Here is a 21,877-nt window from a genome sequence, read left to right on the forward strand (position 1 = left end):
CTAAAAATCCCACCCTAAATCTGCTCCACATTATCCAGTATGTCTTCAGGGAATTGCTTGAGACTTTTTCTTTTCTTTCCTTTTTTTTTCTGAAAGGACAGGCTGCCTGTTGGAGAGACATATGCATTGTTTCACCAAAGCTGTGGCCCTCTATCTTCAGACAAGAGGGAAGCACATTGTTTTGTGTCTTTTGATATGATCCAGCCAGAAAACAGCCTTAGGGAAAAGAATTCACAGTCCTTGGCAGCAGTGCTGTCTTTCTGCTGTCGTCTTTTTCTTTTGTCAGTGCCACAATGTACGCTGTTCCAATAACTTGAGATTAGGCTCGCATGGGGTGTCTCAAAAGTCCTTCTTAAGACTTGAGGTCGTAACTTGATGAAAGTTCAGAGGGATGAATCTCATTTTCTTAATGAAAAAAAAGTTCCAGGATTATTTTAGAATTAGGTCTAATAGGAAACTGGTACAAAAAGCTACTTTAGTACAGTAATTTAGTGTCAGCATAGGAAATTCGTAGCACCTACTGAAGACTTTCCACCTTCCTGCTCAGTTGAGTGAGCTGAACCCTGCCAAACTCAGGTGTTTATTACAAAGGTGCTGGTTCAGGTATCTGTGGACTGATGATGTTAAAATGTGGACTGGCTGCACCTTCTGGTGGAAAATGCTCAAGAAACTCCACGTATTGTTTAAATTTTGGTAAGAATGAGCCCCGCAGTAGCTTGGCAAGTATCCTAACTGAGAAATGTCACGATTTATTCAAGGGCAGCCTCATCTTCTCCTTACACAGTTTCCAGAGGTGTTGAATGTGCTTGTAAGAGTCGTACTATGAGCTGGGTCTGTAGCAAATAGACGTGGTTGTAACAAGTATTTTTGTGATTTATGCGTATTACTCTTCAGTGTAGTTTTGCAAGGTCACTGATTAACCCCCAGGGAAGGTGTTGGGAAGTGAGCTAAAGTTCAGGTCTAGTGTTTTTTAGTAGCAGAGCAGGGCAATGCAAGAGGGAAAATACCGGTTATTACTATTTTGTTAGCTGGGCCCGTTATTCTGTCTGTCTGGATAGTAGTTTTTCTTTCTGCTGTGCCTCAGTAAACTCTCTTTCATCCCCTTTCCTTAAAATATTTATCGTTTGGTATAAACATTGTAATGCAGTTGCATTTGAAAATTTAGCTGATTGTAGTAAAAGATGCAATGATACTGAAGTGTTACTCAAAGGGCTTAAACCTAAGAATAGTGTGTTATACTTGTATCTGATGGTGGCATATGATCTGAAGTGGTTATAATTTTGTGTTGGATTAAACTAATAGACTATTTAACTTCTGCCGCGTTTGCGGGTGGGGGTAAATGTGAACTCTTCTGTGGAAGGATTTGAAATGCATCTGTGGTTTGAGGCTCATGAGCATGATAAATTTAGCACACTACTGTAATCAGTCCATTTTGTGCCCTGTCTCCGTAGTCCCTCATTATTGGCTGTAGCTCCACCAGAATGAATATCTCTGTTCTCATGTGGGTTTGTGGTGGGGAACCCTTATTATCTCTCTTTTTTTTTTTTATTTTGAACTACTGTTGAAAAACAGCCAGCTTGTACAAATAAGGCGACTGTGAATTTCTCCTTAAGGCTGAAGTTGTGGTTTTCACGAAGCTTACTTTTTAAAAAGCCCATCTGCCGTGATGAGAAGTGCACAGCCTCACCTCGGCACCGTTGGCCGCCCTCAGTAATGCACCAAGCAAAGCAGAGGGGGCCGGGTAGCCGTAGTTTTTATTACGGTCTGTTTGAGGATGTGTAATGCTTTTGTTTGCTCTTTTTAAAATAAACTGAGTATGCTCCAGGGATGCCAAACAGGAAACCACCCAAATGGTGCAGGGTATGTTATCTGGGTGTTTGTGTTAATCACAGGTGAATTAATAGGGAACTCTGAGCTTCAGTATGGGGCCAGAGCGCTTCTTGGAATGAAGCGGAAGGGGAAATAATGCCTGAAGCTGATGCTTCTAAAGCTGGTAGACTTCTGGTCAGGAAAAAAGTTACTTTGTTTGTTTGTTTGTTTGTGTTCCTACATTACCTTTACCAGTGTGTGGGAAAGAAGAATGGTGTCAGACCCTGTTCCTTACTCTTGTGTAGTAATTGTAAATATTAAAGACACCTGTTCATGTCATATACCAGTTGCTTTGGTCATCTCTTGCTTTGCTGTGCCCATTCACTGTAGGAAGTAGAGAGCAATGGACGTAAGACTCTTCTCAACACATTCAGTGGTTTTAGGTGGTTATAGGTAAATATACCTCCCAAGGCTTAAATAGGAGATAGGAGCATCCTACCTCCATGGCAGGGGTAGGAGCCAGTGTGCAGCTCTTCAGTGCCCTTTCCTTTCCCACCTGTCTGGTTGTCTGCCAGCAAGTATTTTTATTATCCCCATTCCTCCAATTTGAGTACTTCAATTCTGCTTGCCAATAAATGCCTGTTTGCTGACATGTTTGGGTAGAATTGGGTGTGATTGGAGGCGGGGCGGGGGAGCGGCAGGGTCAAGAATAGAATGGCAGGTATGCTTCCTCTTCATGCCTGGATGCAAATAGATGGTGCTGGGAACAGCGCTTCCTAGCATCCCAGCAACCAAGGGCTTCCAAAATCCAGCTGTTTTTTCCTGTTGTGTCTAGAGTGTTCCCAAAAAGTCCTGTAACCACATGGGTGCGGACGTCAAAAGGCACGTGGCAGATGGAAATACCCTAGAACCAGATGTCACACATAGTTTCACTTTTGTCACTTGATGGAATGGGGATTTTTCTTCACTTGGATTACATGGCACATATATGAAGGGCCTTCATCATGTAAAGTAACCCAGTGATCATTTGTACCCCAGACAGGTGCAAATTAATCTAAAACTTGTGGAATAAACTTAAGATCAGTTGGAGAATCAGGGTTATTCAGTTTCTCGACAGCATTGTGACTTCACTTTGGTTTTTCTTTTAGCTCTGGCAGCCAGCTGGTGTCTCAAGTGTGTGCATGCGAAGTCAGGATCTACCAAAATTTGTGGGGTGCAGTGCTAGAGCAATACAGGGAATGAGCAGCCAGGTTAATGCTCCTTAGCAGTTGCTTCCCCCCTCAGTCCCCCAGGATTGCTTGGAAGAGGAAGTCCTGTTTAGTGGCTTGAAAACTAGACTTGTGAGACTCTAACGAAAAATAAAATATTTCTGTTCCTTGCTTTGTTCCTTTAATACTGAAGAATTGCTGCATCTCTTAAGGTACTTGTAAAAGTTACAGTTGACTTACAAAAGGCATTACTATTTCGTTTTACTAATATTTAATTGTGTATTATGGATTGCATAAATACAGCAGGAGGTATGAGGGGGAAAAATCTGTGGTGTTCAGTCATTGTTTTGCTAGACTTCAAATTTTTTCTCATTCATGAAATTCTTCTCTAATTCAATCTTTGTCTTTTGTCTTTGCTGCCTTGCAGGGTTGGTACAGTAGGCCTCACTAAACTTAGCTGCAACTAAGAATTTCTCCTACATCAACTGAGTTAAGGCTGATGCTCTTGTGGAATGTGGATTAAAAGTGCGTGCTAAGTTCCAAATTTCCATTTGAGAAGCGGAGAAAGTAAATGTACCACAACCAGCAGCATCAGGACAGCAAACCAAGGGACAAAGAATTTGATCCACAGTGTTGATATATGTTAACTGGTTCACGTGTTGCTTAAAAGACGTTTGCTGGGGGGCGAGAAGTGGACGTCAGCTGTGCGAAGTCATTTTGTTTACAAAAATGAGGGCTTCTTTGGAAACAGCAGACATTGCCATTGTGGCACTGTACTTCGTGCTTGTAATGTGCATAGGTTTTTTTGCCATGTGGAAATACAATCGGAGCACCGTAAGTGGCTACTTCTTGGCAGGGCGTTCTATGACCTGGGTAGCTATCGGTGCCTCTTTGTTTGTGAGCAATATTGGAAGTGAACATTTCATTGGGCTCGCAGGATCTGGAGCAGCAAGTGGATTTGCAGTAGGTGCGTGGGAATTCAACGCCTTAATGCTTTTGCAGCTTTTAGGATGGGTCTTCGTCCCAGTCTACATCCGGTCGGGAGTGTACACCATGCCTGAATACTTGTCGAAGCGTTTTGGAGGGCATAGAATTCAAATCTATTTTGCAGCATTGTCTCTAATTCTTTATATCTTCACCAAACTCTCAGTTGACTTGTATTCAGGGGCACTTTTTATTCAAGAGTCGCTAGGTTGGAACCTCTATTTGTCAGTTATCCTCCTTATTGGAATGACTGCGCTGTTGACTGTGACTGGAGGTCTTGTGGCTGTCATCTACACAGACACCCTTCAAGCCCTGCTTATGATTATTGGTGCCCTCACACTTATGATCATAAGTCTTATGGAGGTTGGTGGGTTTGAAGAAGTTAAAAGAAGGTACATGTTAGCGTCACCAAATATCACGTCTATCTTGTTAACCTACAACATTTCCAATACTGATTCCTGCAATGTCGACCCAAAGCCCGATGCTCTTAAAATGTTGCGCGAGCCAACAGACGAAGATATTCCCTGGCCTGGATTTCTGCTGGGACAGACCCCAGCCTCCGTCTGGTACTGGTGTGCCGACCAAGTCATAGTGCAGAGAGTTTTAGCTGCAAAAAACATTGCTCATGCCAAAGGATCCACCCTGATGGCAGGCTTCTTAAAGCTGCTGCCGATGTTTATTATAGTTGTCCCAGGGATGATTTCACGAATACTGTTTGCAGATGACATCGCCTGCATTAACCCAGAACACTGTTTCCAAGTCTGCGGGAGCAGAGCTGGGTGCTCTAACATTGCCTACCCACGCCTGGTGATGAAACTTGTGCCGGTTGGTCTGCGGGGACTGATGATGGCCGTGATGATCGCTGCACTGATGAGTGACTTGGACTCCATATTCAACAGTGCCAGCACCATCTTCACGCTTGATGTCTACAAGCTGATCCGGAAGAGCGCGACATCTAGAGAGCTGATGATTGTCGGAAGAGTCTTTGTTGCGTTCATGGTAGTTATAAGCATTGCCTGGGTCCCCATCATTGTAGAAATGCAAGGTGGTCAGATGTACCTTTATATTCAAGAGGTAGCGGACTATCTGACCCCACCGGTGGCTGCTCTGTTTCTTATGGGGATCTTTTGGAAGCGTTGCAATGAGCAGGGGGCTTTCTATGGTGGAATGGCCGGGTTTGTGCTCGGAGCCATACGGTTGGTACTGGCGTTTATCTATCGCGCTCCCGAGTGTAACCAGCCGGATACCAGGCCAAGCTTTATCAAAAACATCCATTACATGTACGTTGCGACAGCTCTGTTCTGGATCACTGGGATCGTGACCTTTGTGGTGAGCCTTCTCACGCCTCCGCCGACGAAGGAGCAGGTTCGGACCACCACCTTCTGGGCCGTGAAAAGCAGGAACGTGAAAGAGAACGCTGCCAAGGGGGAGCTGTACAAAGCACAAGAAAAGAGCATCTTCAAGTGCAATGAAAACACCAACCATATCATTCCAAACGGCAAGTCGGAAGAAAATATTAAAAATCTTAAGCCGGAGGATATCAATCTTCTGGTTACTTGCAGAGATGACAGCAACCCGGTGATTTCCGTGAGTCACTCCGAAGTCGAGACGCCGGTGGATTGTTACTCGAACGGACAAGCGGCTTTGATGGGGGAGAAAAAGCGTGAGGAAGAGACTGATGAGAGAGAGAGACATTTGAAATTCATAGATTGGTTCTGTGGCTTTAAAAGTAAAACCATGAACAAGAGAGCTGTTCGGGAGATGGAGGAAGAGACTGTTTGTTTACAAATGCTGGAAGAGACTCCAAAAGTTAAACTATTACTAAATACTGGACTGGTCTGTGTCTGTTCGCTTGGAATATTCATGTTTGTCTATTTCTCTTTGTGAGTGAATAGTGAACTTTTAAGGGTATGGCTAAACATACAGAAGTTGATACAGGTCTCTGGAGATTTTGTTGTTGTCTTCTGGTTTTGATTTTTTTTTTTATTATTTTTGTTTTTGTTTTTTCAAATAACATAACTGCAACCCAGGCATTGTTTACGCTATAATTGTAAGATCAACTCAACCTTAGCCTATTTAGAGACCATTTGAGATGTTGTCCTTATCTCTGCTGAAGGCAGAACGTGTCATGTGGAATCTTTATTTTCTTTTTTTTCTTTTCCCTGCGGGTTTGTGGGTTGGTTTTTTTTTTTCCATTTGTGGTACTAACCTTTTTGGTTTTCTGTGTATACATGTATAAATATACCAAAGGCAGGCAGGTGGCTGTGTTTGAATCACAGAATCGTAGGGGTTGGAAGGGACCTCCAGAGATCATCGGGTCCAACCCCCCTGCCAAAGCAGGTTCCCTAGGACAGGTCACACAGGTAGGCGTCCAGACAGGTCTTGAATATCTCCAGAGGAGGAGTCTCCACAACCCCCCTGGGCAGCCTGTCCCAGGGCTGTGTCACCCTCACTGTGAAAAAGTTCTTCTGCATATTGGTGCGGAACCTCCTGTGCTCCAACATGGAGCCATTGCCCCTTGTCCTGTCTCCACAGACCATAGAAAAGAGGCTGGCCATTTCCCCCTGTGTCCCACACTTGAGGTATTTATAAACATTAATAAGATCCCCTCTTGACCTTCTTTTCTCAAGGCTGAACAGCCCCAGTTCTTTCAGCCTATCCCCATAGGAGAGATGCTCCAGGCCTTTAATCATCTTTGTAGCCTTCCTCTGGACTCTTCCCAGGAGATCCCTGTCTTTTTTATGCCAGGGAGCCCAGATCTGAGTACAGTATTCCAGGTGGGGCCTGACCAGGGCAGAGTAGAGGGGACAGAGCTCAGTCAGCATTAAGGTGAAGATAACAAGTAATCATTTACCAATGTGTAAAATCTAAATGGTTAAAGCTGTGTTGGGAGATTTTATTTTTTATTTTCTGAAATGTAGGGCTGCAATGCATATAACTGTGTAGCTGTTCCTTGTACCCCAGCTGTATTACCTTGGCCAACCTAGCACTTTTTAATTTTGCTTGCTGCTTCTAGTGGTTGGGGTTTGGTTGTTGTTTTTTCAGTTTGTCTTCTGGCAACAAGAAGACAATATTTTGTCTCATCTTGTAGTAGCACTTGAAACATTTCAGCTATTAGTAGCTTTCTGTATTTTTTTTTTAAATTTGATTTTATGCACTGTAAATTCCATTATTGAAATGTTGCTGTGTTTTAAAAAAAAACCCAACAACTCTAGAAATGAAAAACTGGTATTGGAGGAGAAGACGGGAGGAAAAAAAGAAATGCTTTTTATTGGGGTTTTGTAGTATATTGAAATATAAGAGTATATATTTAGCCTCTTCAGTCTCCAAACCTTTATGACATAATTAGGCTTAGCCTCTTTTTAGAGAAAAATCTGTACATAGGTTCTACCACATGGGAAAAATGGAATTGTTAGAGTTTCCATGTCTGAAGTTCTGTAAGCATACTGAAAAATAACTCTCTTCCTCTACTGTGGATGTCTAGAAGGAAACACTCTGCCGCTCTGTTCTTGCTGCATACTGAGTCTGTAAGGGGAGAAAAACAAGTGGGAAGACAAGGGGAAGGGGAAGTGGGGGAAAGAGGTGGAAGTGGTCCTTATTTTCCAGAGTCCTTTTGGCTCGTGTCTTCTCCCGCTTGCCCTTTCACCCTGTCAGACCTTCTTTTGTGAGGAATGACTCCTGTGGGATTCTGTGTCAGGCGATAAGGAGCGTGCAGAGTCGTAATCTGTGTCAGCAATTGAGGTCTGCCCTAACGATTCCTCAGGAGGAAGTGGGACTCTTCCCAGGCAATCACAGACGATCAGTAGGTCTCCAGATGTGGAGGTTCTTTTCTCCAGAAGGATGCATGCCCAAGGCAGGCAGGGGTGAACAGTTCCCAGGTGTGGAGGGACGTGTGTGCAGCGGGTCAGTGGAACTCAGGGGACAGAGAAGTTGCAGAGCTTGGTTCACTTCCCCCTTGGTAAAGCAGGAGAAAGTGTTACCATCCTGAGTCCTCTCGCCCTTATGCTAAACCAAATCAGGGCCTGGTTTTGGGTGCAGAGGCCCGACGACAGTGTGTCATTATGCTCAGCATTAAACTCCCTTATTCTCCAGAACAGAGTGGTCATATCCAGGCTTCCCATGGAAATAATGCTTCCAGTTGTCTTTGCTCTTGAGTTTGTTATCCGGACTTGTGCGGGAGAGACCACAAGCCAGCTAGGCAAAAAACGGTCTGAGGGTCCATGCTGACAGTTCAGCAGCCTTGATTCAAGGGTCCAGCAATGTCTCCTTGGTGCGTAAAGTAGCTCTGCGGAGATAAATTTAGGTTAATTCTGCCTTTGACTGCTAGAGATAGTTTGCTTTCCAGTACCGCAGTGCCATGAGCTTCAGGCTGACCACATGGCTTTTAGTAGCATGATGTAAAATAGGTATTTTTGGATAGAAATACTAACCTCCACTTTCGAGGAGTTTTTTGGGGTTTTTGTTTGGTTTGGTGTTGATTTAAATCAATTGAATCTCATTCATTCAGAGACCTTAAACAGAGGCCAATACGCCCTGCTTTTCTCCACTTTGATGAGTTGTTGCCACTGGAAAGTAGACTACTCTTAGCTGCAAGTACAGTAGTAAGTGTAGGAGTGGTGCTGCGATACATGTAGAAGAGGACAGTTACCATACCCGAGTCTTGATGTTAACACCAGTGTGACAAGACACACATTCTTACGGTTTCTGTGGCTGGCTTCATTCAGAAATATATTTAAAATTCTTTTTAATGGTGAAATCGTAGTATGTGGAATATGTTAGTAGCATCTCAAGTTACTTCATTAGTGGGCTGAATTGGGAAGGACAGCGCTTTAAGAAAGGCGTAAAGCATAGTTAATTGTTTCTACGTAGGATAATCCAGGGCAAAATTTGATCTTGGTGGGATGAAAAAAATTGCTTGTGGAGGGTTATAAGTCTCAGTCCAATAATACCTTCTTGAGAAGTCCTGGATCTGTCTAATATGCCAAATTTGGCACAGGGAAAGAGAAATTTGTGGACCAGGCACTGTCCCTTAGTAACTTGGCATGTCTTTTTATCAGCGGTCGGTACTTGTATTTTCCAGACCGGTCCTCTTTGCTCTCAATACGAACAAATGCGTTGCCACCTAACCTGTGAAAGCCAGGTTAGCTCAGGGACCCTTTTGCTTGGCTGCCATTGCTTCATCTGTGCTTGCTTTCTTTCCCGGGGTGCCTTACATGGTTATGAAGCTGAAGGCATGGCTTTTATTGCCACCTGAAGAGCAGTTTGCTTATAATGGCTTTTCCTGGCTTGTTTTTCCTCCTTTATTCCTTCCCTGCCCCCTGTCCACTCCCCCCCCACCAAGTAGTTGCCTATTGAAAGAGAACACTGTTTAAAGAGTTAATACACAGGATGCCTGTGTGTCTTGCTCAGTATAACTACAGTCAGATCCATGGTGAAATTCTCCTGTGGCAGCAGTAGGGAGTCAGTCCTTTGCAAACGTGTGCTGCAGGAGACTGTTGAATCTGAGGTACCTTAACTGGGAGATAAGAGGTATTCTCACTTTTGCCAAACTAACAAGTCGCCACATTAATCACAGTGGTAATTGGCAGTCAGTCAGGATCTTAATAAAGTAATACTTTGTACACACCTCCACTTTTAGACCTGTTATTGTGAAGAAGCTTTTAAGCAAATCACTTCTCCAGTGTTTTTTAATTGTTTAAAAAATGTTTCTATGCTACTCTCTGCCTAATGCCGGCCTCTTCAGTCGTATTCTGTTTTCATGTCTTAGAGGTCATAGAACTTGCTGATGTTCTTTGCTGCATATAACCACTTAATATAGGGCCTTTATTAGGCAAAAAAGAATAAATATCTGAGGCTTCAAGCAAACTGTCTGTTGGTGAGCCAGTACCTTGCCTTGTGTTACGGACCTTAGTGTAAGAAGTTGCTTGAGGATTTTTTTATAGCGTAAACATGCCTTTGCTAATCTGATGATGACCTACATGGAAGAGGTGTTAACCCAGGTTAATGTGTTTTGATGTAAGCACCAACTTTTTGGACCAGTAAAACTACAAAGTGTCTCCCATAATGGACAATCAGTTCCACAGATGTTAATGTCAGGCCGTCGCCACCTCAGTGGGACTGGCTAGTCATGCAGGGGTAGATCCAGGAGGACACGTGCTCTGTCTTGCAGCGACTGGTTTATTTATTGCCTTGAGCTTAGGACGACAGTCTTGAAAAGGTGTCTTGGAATTACGCCTTTTTTGTTGTCGTTTCCCTTAACTTATTTTTCTGTTAAGATATTTGAATTTTCTCCCAGACATTTGTTAGAAGCCTTTTATTTAAAACAGAAAAAAAAAATAAAGAAACTTCTTGAGAGCTTAAGAGTACATTCTGGGAGACTGTTCTTATTTAAGTATTTTTTTTTTAATGAATGATTTTATGTTCTCTGCCAAAGTGTAGGCTTTTTTGTTGGGCTTCTTTAGTATTCTTTTTCCTGTCGGCTCTTGCTAATACCTGAAAGGAAACAGTGAGAGTTTGTAAGAAATTAACATGGCCTTGCAGTATACCACTTGTGTATTTTCTACTTCTCCGCTTCTGTATGCCCCTTTCCACCCCGATCCCAGAAGGGCCAGCGTGAGACTGCTGATGCGGTTCGTGGGAGCGCTGTAACTGCCTAGTGAGAAGGTTGCAGTGGCGCGGGCAGAGCTATCGAAGGATCTCTGCGAGAACACTCAAAAGCAGAGGATGCTTATGACTTTGAAACGTACAGCTTTATTTTTTTTATATATATATTTTTTTAAATCCTAAGATAAAGGAGGTGTTGGGAGATGCTCCCGTTCAGAGAACAGGATACGTGGAAGAAGTCAGAGTTGCTAAGCTCTAGCTTTCTCGAGGAAATCTTTGGATTTAGCATGTATAGCAAAGCAAAAATGCTCATCTGTTAATTTGGTATTCTGTATGTTCTGTGCCCTTAAATGTAATTGTTTTGAAAATAAAACTAACCTTGTTATGTGATGTTCAAAAGCAGACTTGTGTGCAATGTTTTAAATTTTTTTTTAAAGAAAATGTTTGTATATAATTAAGTGGTTTAATGTGCTTTAATTGGCCTAAGGTAAAGAGTAGTCCTAGAATGTAAACATATATAATTAGGATTTCTGATTTCACTGTGAGATCTCTGAACTCTCTGGTTTTGCAAAGTGGTTTGTTTTGTTTACAAAACACTTTCTATTTCTTTTATGGTGTTGGTTTAAAGGCATTTGCTTCACTTCTGTTCTAATATTGAATTCATGGTATAGTGACATCTGGTGACACTTAGCATTATCAGTTTCACTGTGTAAAGTCAGACACTTTGAGCAAAAATGGTAATGATATGACAATTCTCTGTGTCTATGAATACACGTTTTTAAATGAGGTGGTTATAAAAATAGTTGCTGTGCAAAATGTTAGTAGTCTTCTTCAAGAAGAAAGCAAATTTTCTAATATCACTAGAGCAGTCTCTTCATTCATCTTATTTTTAAAGCACAGTGTCAAAGTGATGCTGCTTTACCTTGTATCTCTGATATAATGTTTTTTTTAGATATCTGTGAAGTATTTTTGGGTTTTGTTGCTGTTGTATTTTTCTGCAGATTTTATATAAAATACAAGTTAATGAACTGCCTTTTTGTTTTTTTAACTATTCAACTAAAATACATTTCAGACCAAAACCAAATGATATCATATAGCATTTGAAACCTGCCTTTTTCCTTGACCCTTGTTTTTGGTTTGTTTTTTGTTTTTTCCAAATAAGCCAAATGGGCATGTAGATAAGATCAATATAATGGATCCAGATCTCTTTTTGGTAAAGTGTTATTTAAAGGTCTGTTAAGATCTTGTAAGAAAATATACTGAAAAAAAATTATTGTAGTAGGAATATAGATTTAGAAGTGTTAATGAGACTAATACAGCTTAATTATATTGTAAGTTGCTACTGTCCATAAAGACAAGCTTTTTGTCACAGAAACGATGTATGATAACTTTAATTTTGGTCTAGTGTATAGAATTATCATATTGCTCTAAATCTTTGAAGTAAATCTGATGCAAAATTTTCATAGTTAGCATTGCTGGCCCTGTGTATACTGTTCTTTGTATACTGTACGCATATTATTTTGCATACTGCATTAGTCTTCAAACTAAAACTCTTATTAGAGAGTATTTGGATACTTCAGACTGTGTTTCTTGCAGTTTACATTCCTTTACCATGGCATTTTGTCCTGTCTAAAAGTATTGTATGGAAATGTTTAAAACTTCTGTACAAAGTTTCAATAAAAATAGAGGAAAAAAAACCAACGAAAAAAACCAACAGAATAGGTATTTGTGAAGCTGTTTTGGAGAATCCGTCCATACCTGTCATACGTATTCTTCCTTTGCATCCCTGTAGTCAGAGGTACTTCCCCTTTTAGCCTGCTCCTAAAAGGCAGGCCTGGGGCATGTGGGCAGAGGAGGAGTAAACAACCCCAAAGAACCCAAACCGGGTTCTTTAAAGCTGCGAGAAGAGCTTGAGGATCTGAAATCTGGGTGCAGAGCTCAGCTGGAAAAGCTTTAGGCCCGTGGGGTCTTGTGGGGAGGTGGGGCTGGGGTGGGCTGGACTGAGCTTTCTGTGACCTGAAGCTGGCAGGACAAGGCAAGCTGCCCGCCAAGCACCCGGCGGAGCAGCAGCTCGTGGCAAAACAAAATAGGAGTGAACCCTCATCTAGCAGAGCAGCCTTGCTGGGGCCTGTGCAAAGGTTTTATTCTTCTTTCGAGCTGCTCTCTTCTGCTGCTGCTTGATCAGGTCTTGAGTGGGATAGGCACCCTCTTTTTTGACTCTGGAGCATCCTTAAGTACCTCCAGTTGTGCTTCAGTACGCCTCTGGGCCTGCAAGGAGGGGAGGCTGTGTTGTGTTTGTTTCTGACTGCCATCCAGGAATCTGTCCTGGGGCCCAAGTCCTCTGAGGAGCCTGTGCCAGCAGTCGTGGCCTGAGAATGACACGTGTAATGCAGTCCTCTCCTTTGCAGGTTGTGGTGGTCTGCGCTTAGATAGTTGCCTTTGGGGAGGAAAGGATGCCTTGTAACTATTGTTATTTGAAAAGGATTAAAAAAATCAACAGAGTTCTGTAAGCAGAAACCAAAAGCGTTCTTTGCCTTCCTTCTCCCCCCTTGTCCCTGTCCCCTGTAAGGATGTATATGAACGTATCACTCTGGAAAGCATGGTGTGAGTCATGACTTCATTGTTGTCTGCTGATGGTGGTTCAGCAAGGAGGGGGCAGGCCTGGTGTTTAATCACCTGTCTGTTGAGGATTAAGTTGTTCTTGTAGAGATGGGATGTGGGCAAAAACTGAGAAGGATGCTGAACCCAGATTTTCAGCTGCAGAGGAATTGCTGCATTCATCAAAATTATTGTTGGTATTCTCTTTGCTGCTGTGTTGTGAAAGGCAAGTGGAAGCTTTGCTGTTGTTTGAAGGAAGGGGTAAAAGGAGGGGTGGCTTTGGATTTGGGATGAAAAAGGAGCAGCAGTTTGGATTAGTGACTTCTAGGAGGGAGTTGGACTCCTGTGTTTTCATTAGCTAGCTGTTAGTTAATTGCTCACCTAATTGGTGGATTAGGTGATTATTCAGTGAGCAGCTTTCCATTTCATTGCTTGTAAAAGGTTGGAGAAGCCTCTTTGTTGCCAGCTGGTTCCATTTGTTCTATCAGCAAAGACCCTGTGGATCCCCAGTTTACTGATGTTTGAGACTTCAGTGTTTCTTTGGGCGTGGAGTCCTGGCCCAGGCGAGTTGTGGCCAGGTTCAGTAAATGCTGCTGCAGCAGCAGCATTTATTTCAAGGGTTCACTGGAAAAAACGAAGGAGATGGTGGTAATAATGAGTGCTCTTTGCCTGCTGGCTCTGAAGTGAATTCTCCCTCCTTGGATGTGGCTGTCCCAGTTTGCCCTGTGCCTGTTCTCCTGCCAGGAAAGCGAACAAGCCAGGAGGTTTCAGCTCTGTGCTTTCTCCCTGTCTAACAAGCATGTTCAGTCAGGTTGTACTTAGCGGTTTGCTTTTCATGGCTTGGTGGGGTTTTTTGGGGTTTTGGGAGTCTTTTGTAGGTGTTCATAGACTGATAAGGTGACAATTTGACTTCATGGTCACAGTGCTTATAACTCTTTAATTTGTCAGCCACTATTTATTTGATACTTACCTGAACTATGACATGAGCTTTGTAAAACAGCTTTGAGTGTCCCGGTGTGTATGGTGTAAGTGTGCAGGAGAATCGGAGCAAGAAATCGCTGAGGTTCACTTTTACTTGTGTGCACCAGTTGGTCAAAACAAACGTGACTTCCATCTTAAGCATTGTTCTGGTTGAGAGCCAAAGATAGTTGCTTCTCTGCCGCAGCACGAGGATTTAAAAATTATGGCTGTGGTCCTTACACAGTCTTTGGAAAGGTTTTTTGCTAATCCCATACATACAGCGTTTTCTTGGTCACAATTCTTCTTTGTTCTTCTGCAGCGGTAAAGATGTGTGTGATGGGTGTAACAACCACGTGTTAGGAGCTAGAGAAGAATACATTTCCCTTATGGGAAGGAACTCTTTGGTGCCTTAGACTAGTCTGAATGGCGCTGGTGATAAACCCCTGGTCTGCAGCGTTGGGGATTTGGTTGGAATATATCCTGATGCCCGTCTGCTACAATTGGATGCTTTGGCTAGTCTCAGGTATCTCTCCCAAGGCTGGACTATTGCTGGCACTCCAAGGCTGGAAGCCTCTAACCCAGAGAACATAAAAATTACCTGTGCTTGGCCTTCACTGCTGTGACTCAGTCAAACTCATGTTTATCTTCTGGAAGCCATGCAGAGCCTGTTTCCTTTGCTGCTGCACGGATTTCCCCCAATTACAGAGGTGTGAAAGTTGATCTGAAAAATACCAAGTGTGCCTGGGGCAATTACTCTGGAAGAATCTCCATGGTTTCAGAGCTGCCTGCATGTGTGCTGTGAGTGAGCTGTTCCCTGGCTCCGTATCACCTGGCAGGGAGGCGGCTTAAGTTGTGAGCTCCGGTCATGTTCTGAACCATTTCCAACACACCAAAGCCCTTCTCCTTCTTGATAATGCTATTGACTTTGTCCCTGAAGCATTCAGGGAAGCAAAAAGTAACAGCAGCAGTGTGATGGTGGCTCGAGTCGTGTCCCTTCCCCAGCTTTCAGAGAAACTAGTGGAGGTTGCTGCCAGGCAGGCATCTGAAGAAGCAGTTAGCTCTGCGTTCAGGCATCTTTTTCCTTTTGAACCTCTGGGGCATGGGGATGATGGGCTCTATCTTACTTTGGAAATAGCAGCCTGATGGTGCATCATTTCTATCAGTGTCTGTAAAGTCTTCCAAGGTGATGTTAAATGTGAGTGAATAGTTTGAAATAAGCTGATGAGAGAATGCATAGGGAGCCATACACGCAGTGTATGGAGATGGAAGCAAGCCTGAGGTAGAGGAGAGAGATGAAAGGAAGAGCTCATTTGAGAATAGACATCTTAGGTGGAATTAAATTCTTACTTAAAATTAGTCTTGTCTTGAGAAATACAGTAGTGTAAGCAGCATTCTTGAGAAGTAAGCTTGCAAACTTACGTTCCAACTTAATTCTGGTGTTGGGTTGTGTGAATGATTGATTGCATTATTTTTCATCCACAGCCTGTTTTCATAGGAATTATGCCATATTAAACATGTTGCTAGGTAAAATTGTCTCACAAGACCTCTTACCGAGAGAAAGATTAAACAGCTTTCTCAAGATGGCAGTAAACTCTTAACATTCAGCTGTTATCTTGGAAGATGGGGAGGAAGAAAGAGCAAAACTTCTGCTTTCTGTGGTGGTTAAAGTCCTGAATATGTCTAAAAATACTTTTATAAGCTTACCTAAGGATAACTTGAGGCACGTCTTGATGAATCTAGACTGTGTGGTTAAGCCTGGCTTTACATTCTGTTTATCTCAGGGTCTTCTGAAGGTGGATACATAGGGTTATGCAGTTGGAGTCCAAATGCTTGAGGGATCAAAGGCAAAGTTTGAGAATTCCGAAAAAGTTCCAGGGTATCTTAAAACTAGCAGTTCATTGCTTGGAGGACAGGCAGTTGATGACCTGATTTGGTGACCTGCAACACGTTCCCCCTAGCAATGTGCTCAGGAAGAGGTTTACCAATGAGAAGTATGGAGATGGTGAGTGACGCACTGGCTACTTGACTGTGATTCTGTCTTCTGTATCACAAGGTTGGAGAAGTCTTCTTTTTCCCTTCACCTTCCCCTTTTTCTGCTCCCACTGTTATCTTTATTCTCTTCATTGAAATGCAGAATGTTTACGCAGGGACTGGGAGAATGAGGAACTCTCGCTGTAGGAGAAGATCAAGTGTGAGACCGAAGGTACACAAGTCCATGGGACCTGATGAGATGCAACTTTGGGTTCTGAGGGAACTGGTGGATGAAGTTACTGATCTGCTATTCATGATTTTTGAGAAGTTTCCAGTCAGTGGGAACTTTACCAAAAGGGGAAATAAACCCACCGTTTTTAAAAAGGGAAAAAAAGGAAGGCTGGGGAACTACAGACCAGTCAGTCTCATGTCTGTGCCTGGCAAGATGATGGAGCAGATATTCCTGGAAACTGTTCAGGCACACAGAAAAGGGGGAGGTGGCTGATGACAGCCAACATGGCTTCACTAAGGGCAAATTGTGCCTGACGTGGTACTGTTCTGTAATGGGGTTACAGCATTGGTGGATAAGAGTGACTGACATCTACCTGGACTTGTGCAAAGCATTTGACACTGTCCTGTACCACATCCTTGTCTCTAAATTGGAGAGACATGGATTAGATAGATGGACCACTTGGTGGATAAGGAATTAGATGGACAGTCACACTCAGAGTTGCGATCAATGTCTCAATGTCCAAGTGGAGACCAGTGATGAGTGGTGCTCCTCAGGGGTTGGTACTGAGACCAACATATTTGTCAGAGACATGGACAGTGGGATCAGCTGCACCCTCAGCAAGTTTGCAAATGATGCCAAGCTGTGGGGTGCAGTTGACACACTGGAGGGAAGGAACCTTGCCAGGCCTGAGAGGTGGGCCTGTGCAACCACAAAGTCAGGTGCAAGGTCCTGCATGTGGGTCAGCACAATCCCAAGTACAACTCCAGGCTGAGGGGAGTATGGATTGAGAGCAGCCCTGAGGAGAAGGACTTGGGGGTGTTGGTTGATGACAAGCTCAACATGAGCTGTCAATATGTACTTTAAGCCCAGAAGGCCAACCATGTCCTAAGCTGCATCAAAATATCACAACCAGCAGGTTGAGGGAGGTGATTCTGCCCCTCTACTGTGCTGACACTCCACCTGGAGTACTGGGTCTAGCTCTGGGATCCCCAGCACAAGACAGGCCCAAACCTTTTGAAACGAGGCAGAGAGTTGGGCTTGTTCAGCCTGATGCAGAGAGGGTTTTGGGGAGACCTTATTGCAGCCTTCCAGTACCTGAAGGGTCCTACAGAAAAGTTGGAGAGGGGCTGTCTACATGGTCAAGTAGTGACAGGACCAGGGATAATGGCCTTAAGCAAAGGAGGGCAGGTTTAGATTAGATATTAGGAAGAAATTCTTTCCTGTAAGGGTGGTGAGGCCCTGGCACAGGCTGCCCAGAGAAGCTGTGGCTCTTTCCCCCCTCCTCCCCAGCAGTGTTCAAGGCCAGGTTGCATGGGGCTTTGGGCAGCCTGGTCTAGTGGAGGGTGTCCCTACCCATGGCAGGGGTTGGAACTAGAGGATCTTTGAGGTCCCTTCCCACCCAAATCGTTCTGTGATCTGTTTTTCTTAAGAAACACCATGAATTTGTAAACAACAAATTTTACATGAGTGTGTGTATGCACATGCATTCAAAGGCCAGGGAGAAGAGGTGTTTGAAAGTAACTCCTTCTGTGGTTTGGTTGGTTTTTGTTGTGTGGTGTTTGTGTTTTTCCCCTCTTGATTGTTTAAGCTTAATAGAAGTATAAAGTAAAACTTGGTGAAATGTATTCACATCTAAAAGTCATGAGAGTGGAGCAAAACTTACATTTAGTTTCTGGTAAGCCTGGTCTTAGCAAGATAAGTAGACTTCAGCTGACCAGGAGTGTTACGTGGGTGTCATTATTATAATCTATTGTGGTTGAGAAGAAGAGGGTAAGTTTCTAAATGGAGTTTTAAGGAAGGTGTTTAATTGATTCTGAAGTTGTGGCCAGTTGTTACATGAACAGTTTCCAGTAAGAAACACTTGAAATAACTTGCTTTGCTGTAACCCCATCATAGCCCATGAAGGATGTGGTTGCTGTTTGCTTCACACTTCCAAGACGCCTCTTAAGAGTTCTTTTATCAAGAGTATCAACTCTCTAAAATTAATTAAATTCAGTTAAGTTCAGTGTTGAGACTGATGTAATAATTTAACGGTGAATTGGTCTTCATAGGGTACTGGTATTGCTTCAGTTTCCTTAATAATTTCATTTGATCTTAAGTGCTGAGTTTAAAAAAGTAAAATATATATATATGAATTTAGATTCTTTGAGGAAGAGAGGTGGATTTCAGAACAGAAGAGATAGTAGCATCATTTTGACTTTAAAAGTTGCTGCTTCCTCTGCATCCAAGTCCCTGGCTTCATATTTGCATCAGGTGAAGTTGCAAGTTATTGGCTTATACCCCATTAAAATGCTAATGAAAGATCTGTTTTGAGGATGGGGTGTTATTTTTAATTCAGACTTGATTCAGTTTTGATCACCTCCCCCCCCCTCGACTTATTTTTGGTGACTTGCTATAACTTACGTGCTATTCATATTCATACTTGCCAAATCCATTTCTAGAATAGCCTTGTGCCTTTTTGTTCAGTCGGAGTGCGATGGAAATACGAAATGGTTATGACATCACGTGGGTTTCTCCCATTTGTTCCTTATTCTATATCAAGAAAACTGTGCTACTGTAGTTACAGAAACCTCTGTCCTCTGTCCCTACCTAGTGCTGCCCTGTGTCCAGCTTCCCATGGACTAACTGGGTCTGAATTTCCAGGCAGGTGTCCAGAGTCCTCACATTTTTGTCACTTGGTTTCCGGACATCCTGACTGTGCTCATCGGTCACGTGCAGGTTGTTTTTAGCAGGGGCGCAGCACAGCTCCCACATCTTCTGTTTGCTTCATCTACCATTTTTATCTCAGTTTTTGATCTTTTCTGAATAGTACGTATCCCTCAGCGGGCCCTACCCTACGCAGGGACGCTGTTCCCTGTTGTTTATGTTTTTATAGTCGTTGTAGCTTCGCCTCTTGCGCCAGGAGTTCCAGCCTCTTGCCTGAGCAGATAAAGAACAGCCCTGCCACTAGCTGTGTTGTATGCCTGGCTATGGTTTTCACTAAAATTAGCACTAATTTTTCTCTTTGCTATCTGTCCTTAATCTGCTGATTACGTTTTCATCTGTTGTTGTGTCTTCTTGTGTACTAAAACAGGGTGTGACAATTAAATGACTTTCTAGCTTCCCTTTGTTTCCCATTGCAGAGCCGCTCGTTCTTATCTCAGTGTTGATCTTGCCTAGTTCACAAATGTGTGTGTGGGGAGGGTTTTATATTGTTTTCACTGATAAGTTTCTAGTATTTTATTATCTAATAAGTGATGGCAAAGAGTTGTTTTTTCCTCTCTAGTTTTGCTGCTTTTGAATTGCAACTTTATTTTGCATTCTTTGCTTTCCAACTCAGTAAATAATGTCAGAAGAACCTTTTGTAACTGTATAACAACCAAAACAAGATGTGATTTTTATCCTACTATTCCCACATTGAGGGGATAATCGTAGATTCACAGAATGGTTTGGATTGGAAGGGGCCTTAAAGATCATCTAGTTCCAAGGCCCTGCCGTGGGCAGGGACACCCACCACTAAACCAGGTCAAGCGAAGTACGATGGAGTTCTTTCTGTTTGTAATTTACAGAGATGCGGCCAGTGACTTTAAATGCTTCCTGTTGAACTGAGTTAAGTGGCGAGAAGAACTTGACTACAGTCCTAGACCTAACTAAGTATTTGGTGTCACCTTCCTTTTCTCTCTCTAAAGACTTTTTGGAGGAACTTTGGTGGCTTGAGAAGGCTTCTTTTTCATCCGGTTTCTGTCCTCTCTTGAGCTCCCTCTGGCCAGCTGATGAGATGGAAAATTGAGCAGTGGTGCAGTCCTTTCACGTGGCTCCAGCTGCAGCCAGGGCATTGTCCTTTCCTTTAGGATTGGGAAGATGGCTTCTTGTTTTTTAGGAGGCATCAGCATTACAAAGCCTACACTTCAAACCTGTGCCACGTTTCTGGTTTGCCTCCAAGCTGTTCTTCGCAGCTTTGTGACTGACAAGCTCATGTCTGTTTGACCTCTGGTTGAACAGAGGATATTTTGCCATCAGCGTATTCCCTGGTTTTTTTGTTTGCCTATTTTTAACACACTTGCTGGTTGCCGTGTTAGCTCTGTATGACTGATAAAAAACATGCTATAGTTTATACTCACTCTGGTGGTATATAACATCCCCTCAGAAGGAAGTTGTTGGCACTGTGTTACAGTATTTGCTTGCTCTTACTGTGCATTTGTGGCTTTGGTCCTGGGCCGTAGTTGATGGTGCACCCCCCTCCACGTCCTTCTAATGAATGATGAAGAAGGCTGTGCGTTAAACAAGCTTTCTGCTCACTTGGGTGGTGGTTATGCTAAGCTGAGTGACTGAACAGTAGAAGGGGAGAGAGAAGCCAGAGATATGGAGGAAGTGCTTAGGGTTTGGCTGTGGTTTGCGTGACAACTATGTATAACTTCATGGGAACAGCGTTGTTTTAAATAAACTCAACTGGACTCTGTGGAAAGGTGCTCGGTGATCTCCGTGCATGTAGTTCCTGTGGCATCAGCAGCAGCTGTGTGTGGCCTCTCTGGAGGTACAACCACATGGTGATCCTCATTTGTGGAGGGAACTACACAGAAAGTATGCTATACAGCATACCTCTTGTTAGGGCTTTTTTGTCCGACAGGTTCAGGGCTGACACACCAGCCGACATGTTTCTTCTCGGCAGCTCTAAGTTTAAAACAGCACGGGGGTAGAGGAGTGGGGAATTTTGATCTGTAGGCAACAGTCCTCGAGTTACTTCTTCCAGGGGCAGTTTTTCAAGGAAAAGCCCTTGGGCAGTCAGCAGTGACCTCCCTCCTCATGCTTCCACAGCTTGCTTGGGTCCCTGGGGCTGTACCTTCCTGAGGACAAGGTAACCGCACATGGCCAAATGACAGTGTGCCAACTTTCCTAACGAGTTCACCGAGTTCGCTGAGGGTGAAGCAAGTTGAAAGGGCTCTGGCTTGACTCTGCACACAGTGGGGGAACCAGAGCTAGAATTACATACCAAGGCTTGCATACTCTTGCTAGCGCTTCCTGCTTTCCACCATCAATATCCTGGCACCGGCTTCCATTCTCTCCTTTTCTCTTCCCCCATCTTCGCTTCCCCACATCTGTGGTACTGGAATTAGGGCTGGCTGTTCAGGAAAAAATGTTGTGGCTCCCGGGTTGGGAGCCAGGCCATACCATTTCCTATGTCCTCAGCTGGTCTGGCTCTGAAGCAAACCAAGGAACCTGTGTCTGTGGATGTTATGGTTAGCAAAGGCTAGCCTATATATAGTTTGGTCGATGGCTTTAGGCAAGCTATGATAAACCATGATCTTTTTTGGAGATGAGGAATGAGAGGGATTACAGTGACAAGCTTTCAAAACCAACAATTAGTTTATGTTTTCAAAGTACGTCCACAAGTGGGGAGGTTGCAAAAAGCACATAATATTTTACAATCCTTAATGTAGAAATCTGCGGCTTTCTTTTCTTGTTCTTTTTGTTTTGTTTTGCTTTAAAATACATGGGGCTCGATCTTGGGCTTCATTGTGTTTGGCAACTGCCC

General features: G+C 43.3%; 2 protein-coding genes across 2 annotated transcripts in view; both read left to right on the forward strand.

Annotated features, from left to right (window-relative positions):
• Positions 1-21,877, forward strand: part of MRPS6 (mitochondrial ribosomal protein S6) — a 49,650-nt gene that overhangs the window by 10,307 nt on the left and 17,466 nt on the right. The window lies entirely within an intron of this gene.
• On the forward strand, positions 3,747-5,888 carry SLC5A3 (solute carrier family 5 member 3; the record flags this gene model as incomplete). Its single annotated transcript, XM_084279085.1, has 1 exon — positions 3,747-5,888. One exon carries the CDS (start codon positions 3,747-3,749, stop codon positions 5,886-5,888), a length of 2,142 nt encoding a protein of 713 aa, XP_084135211.1.

The sequence above is a fragment of the Gallinula chloropus genome, assembly GCF_964237585.1.
Source record: "Gallinula chloropus genome assembly, chromosome: 1".
Lineage (NCBI taxonomy): Eukaryota > Metazoa > Chordata > Aves > Gruiformes > Rallidae > Gallinula > Gallinula chloropus.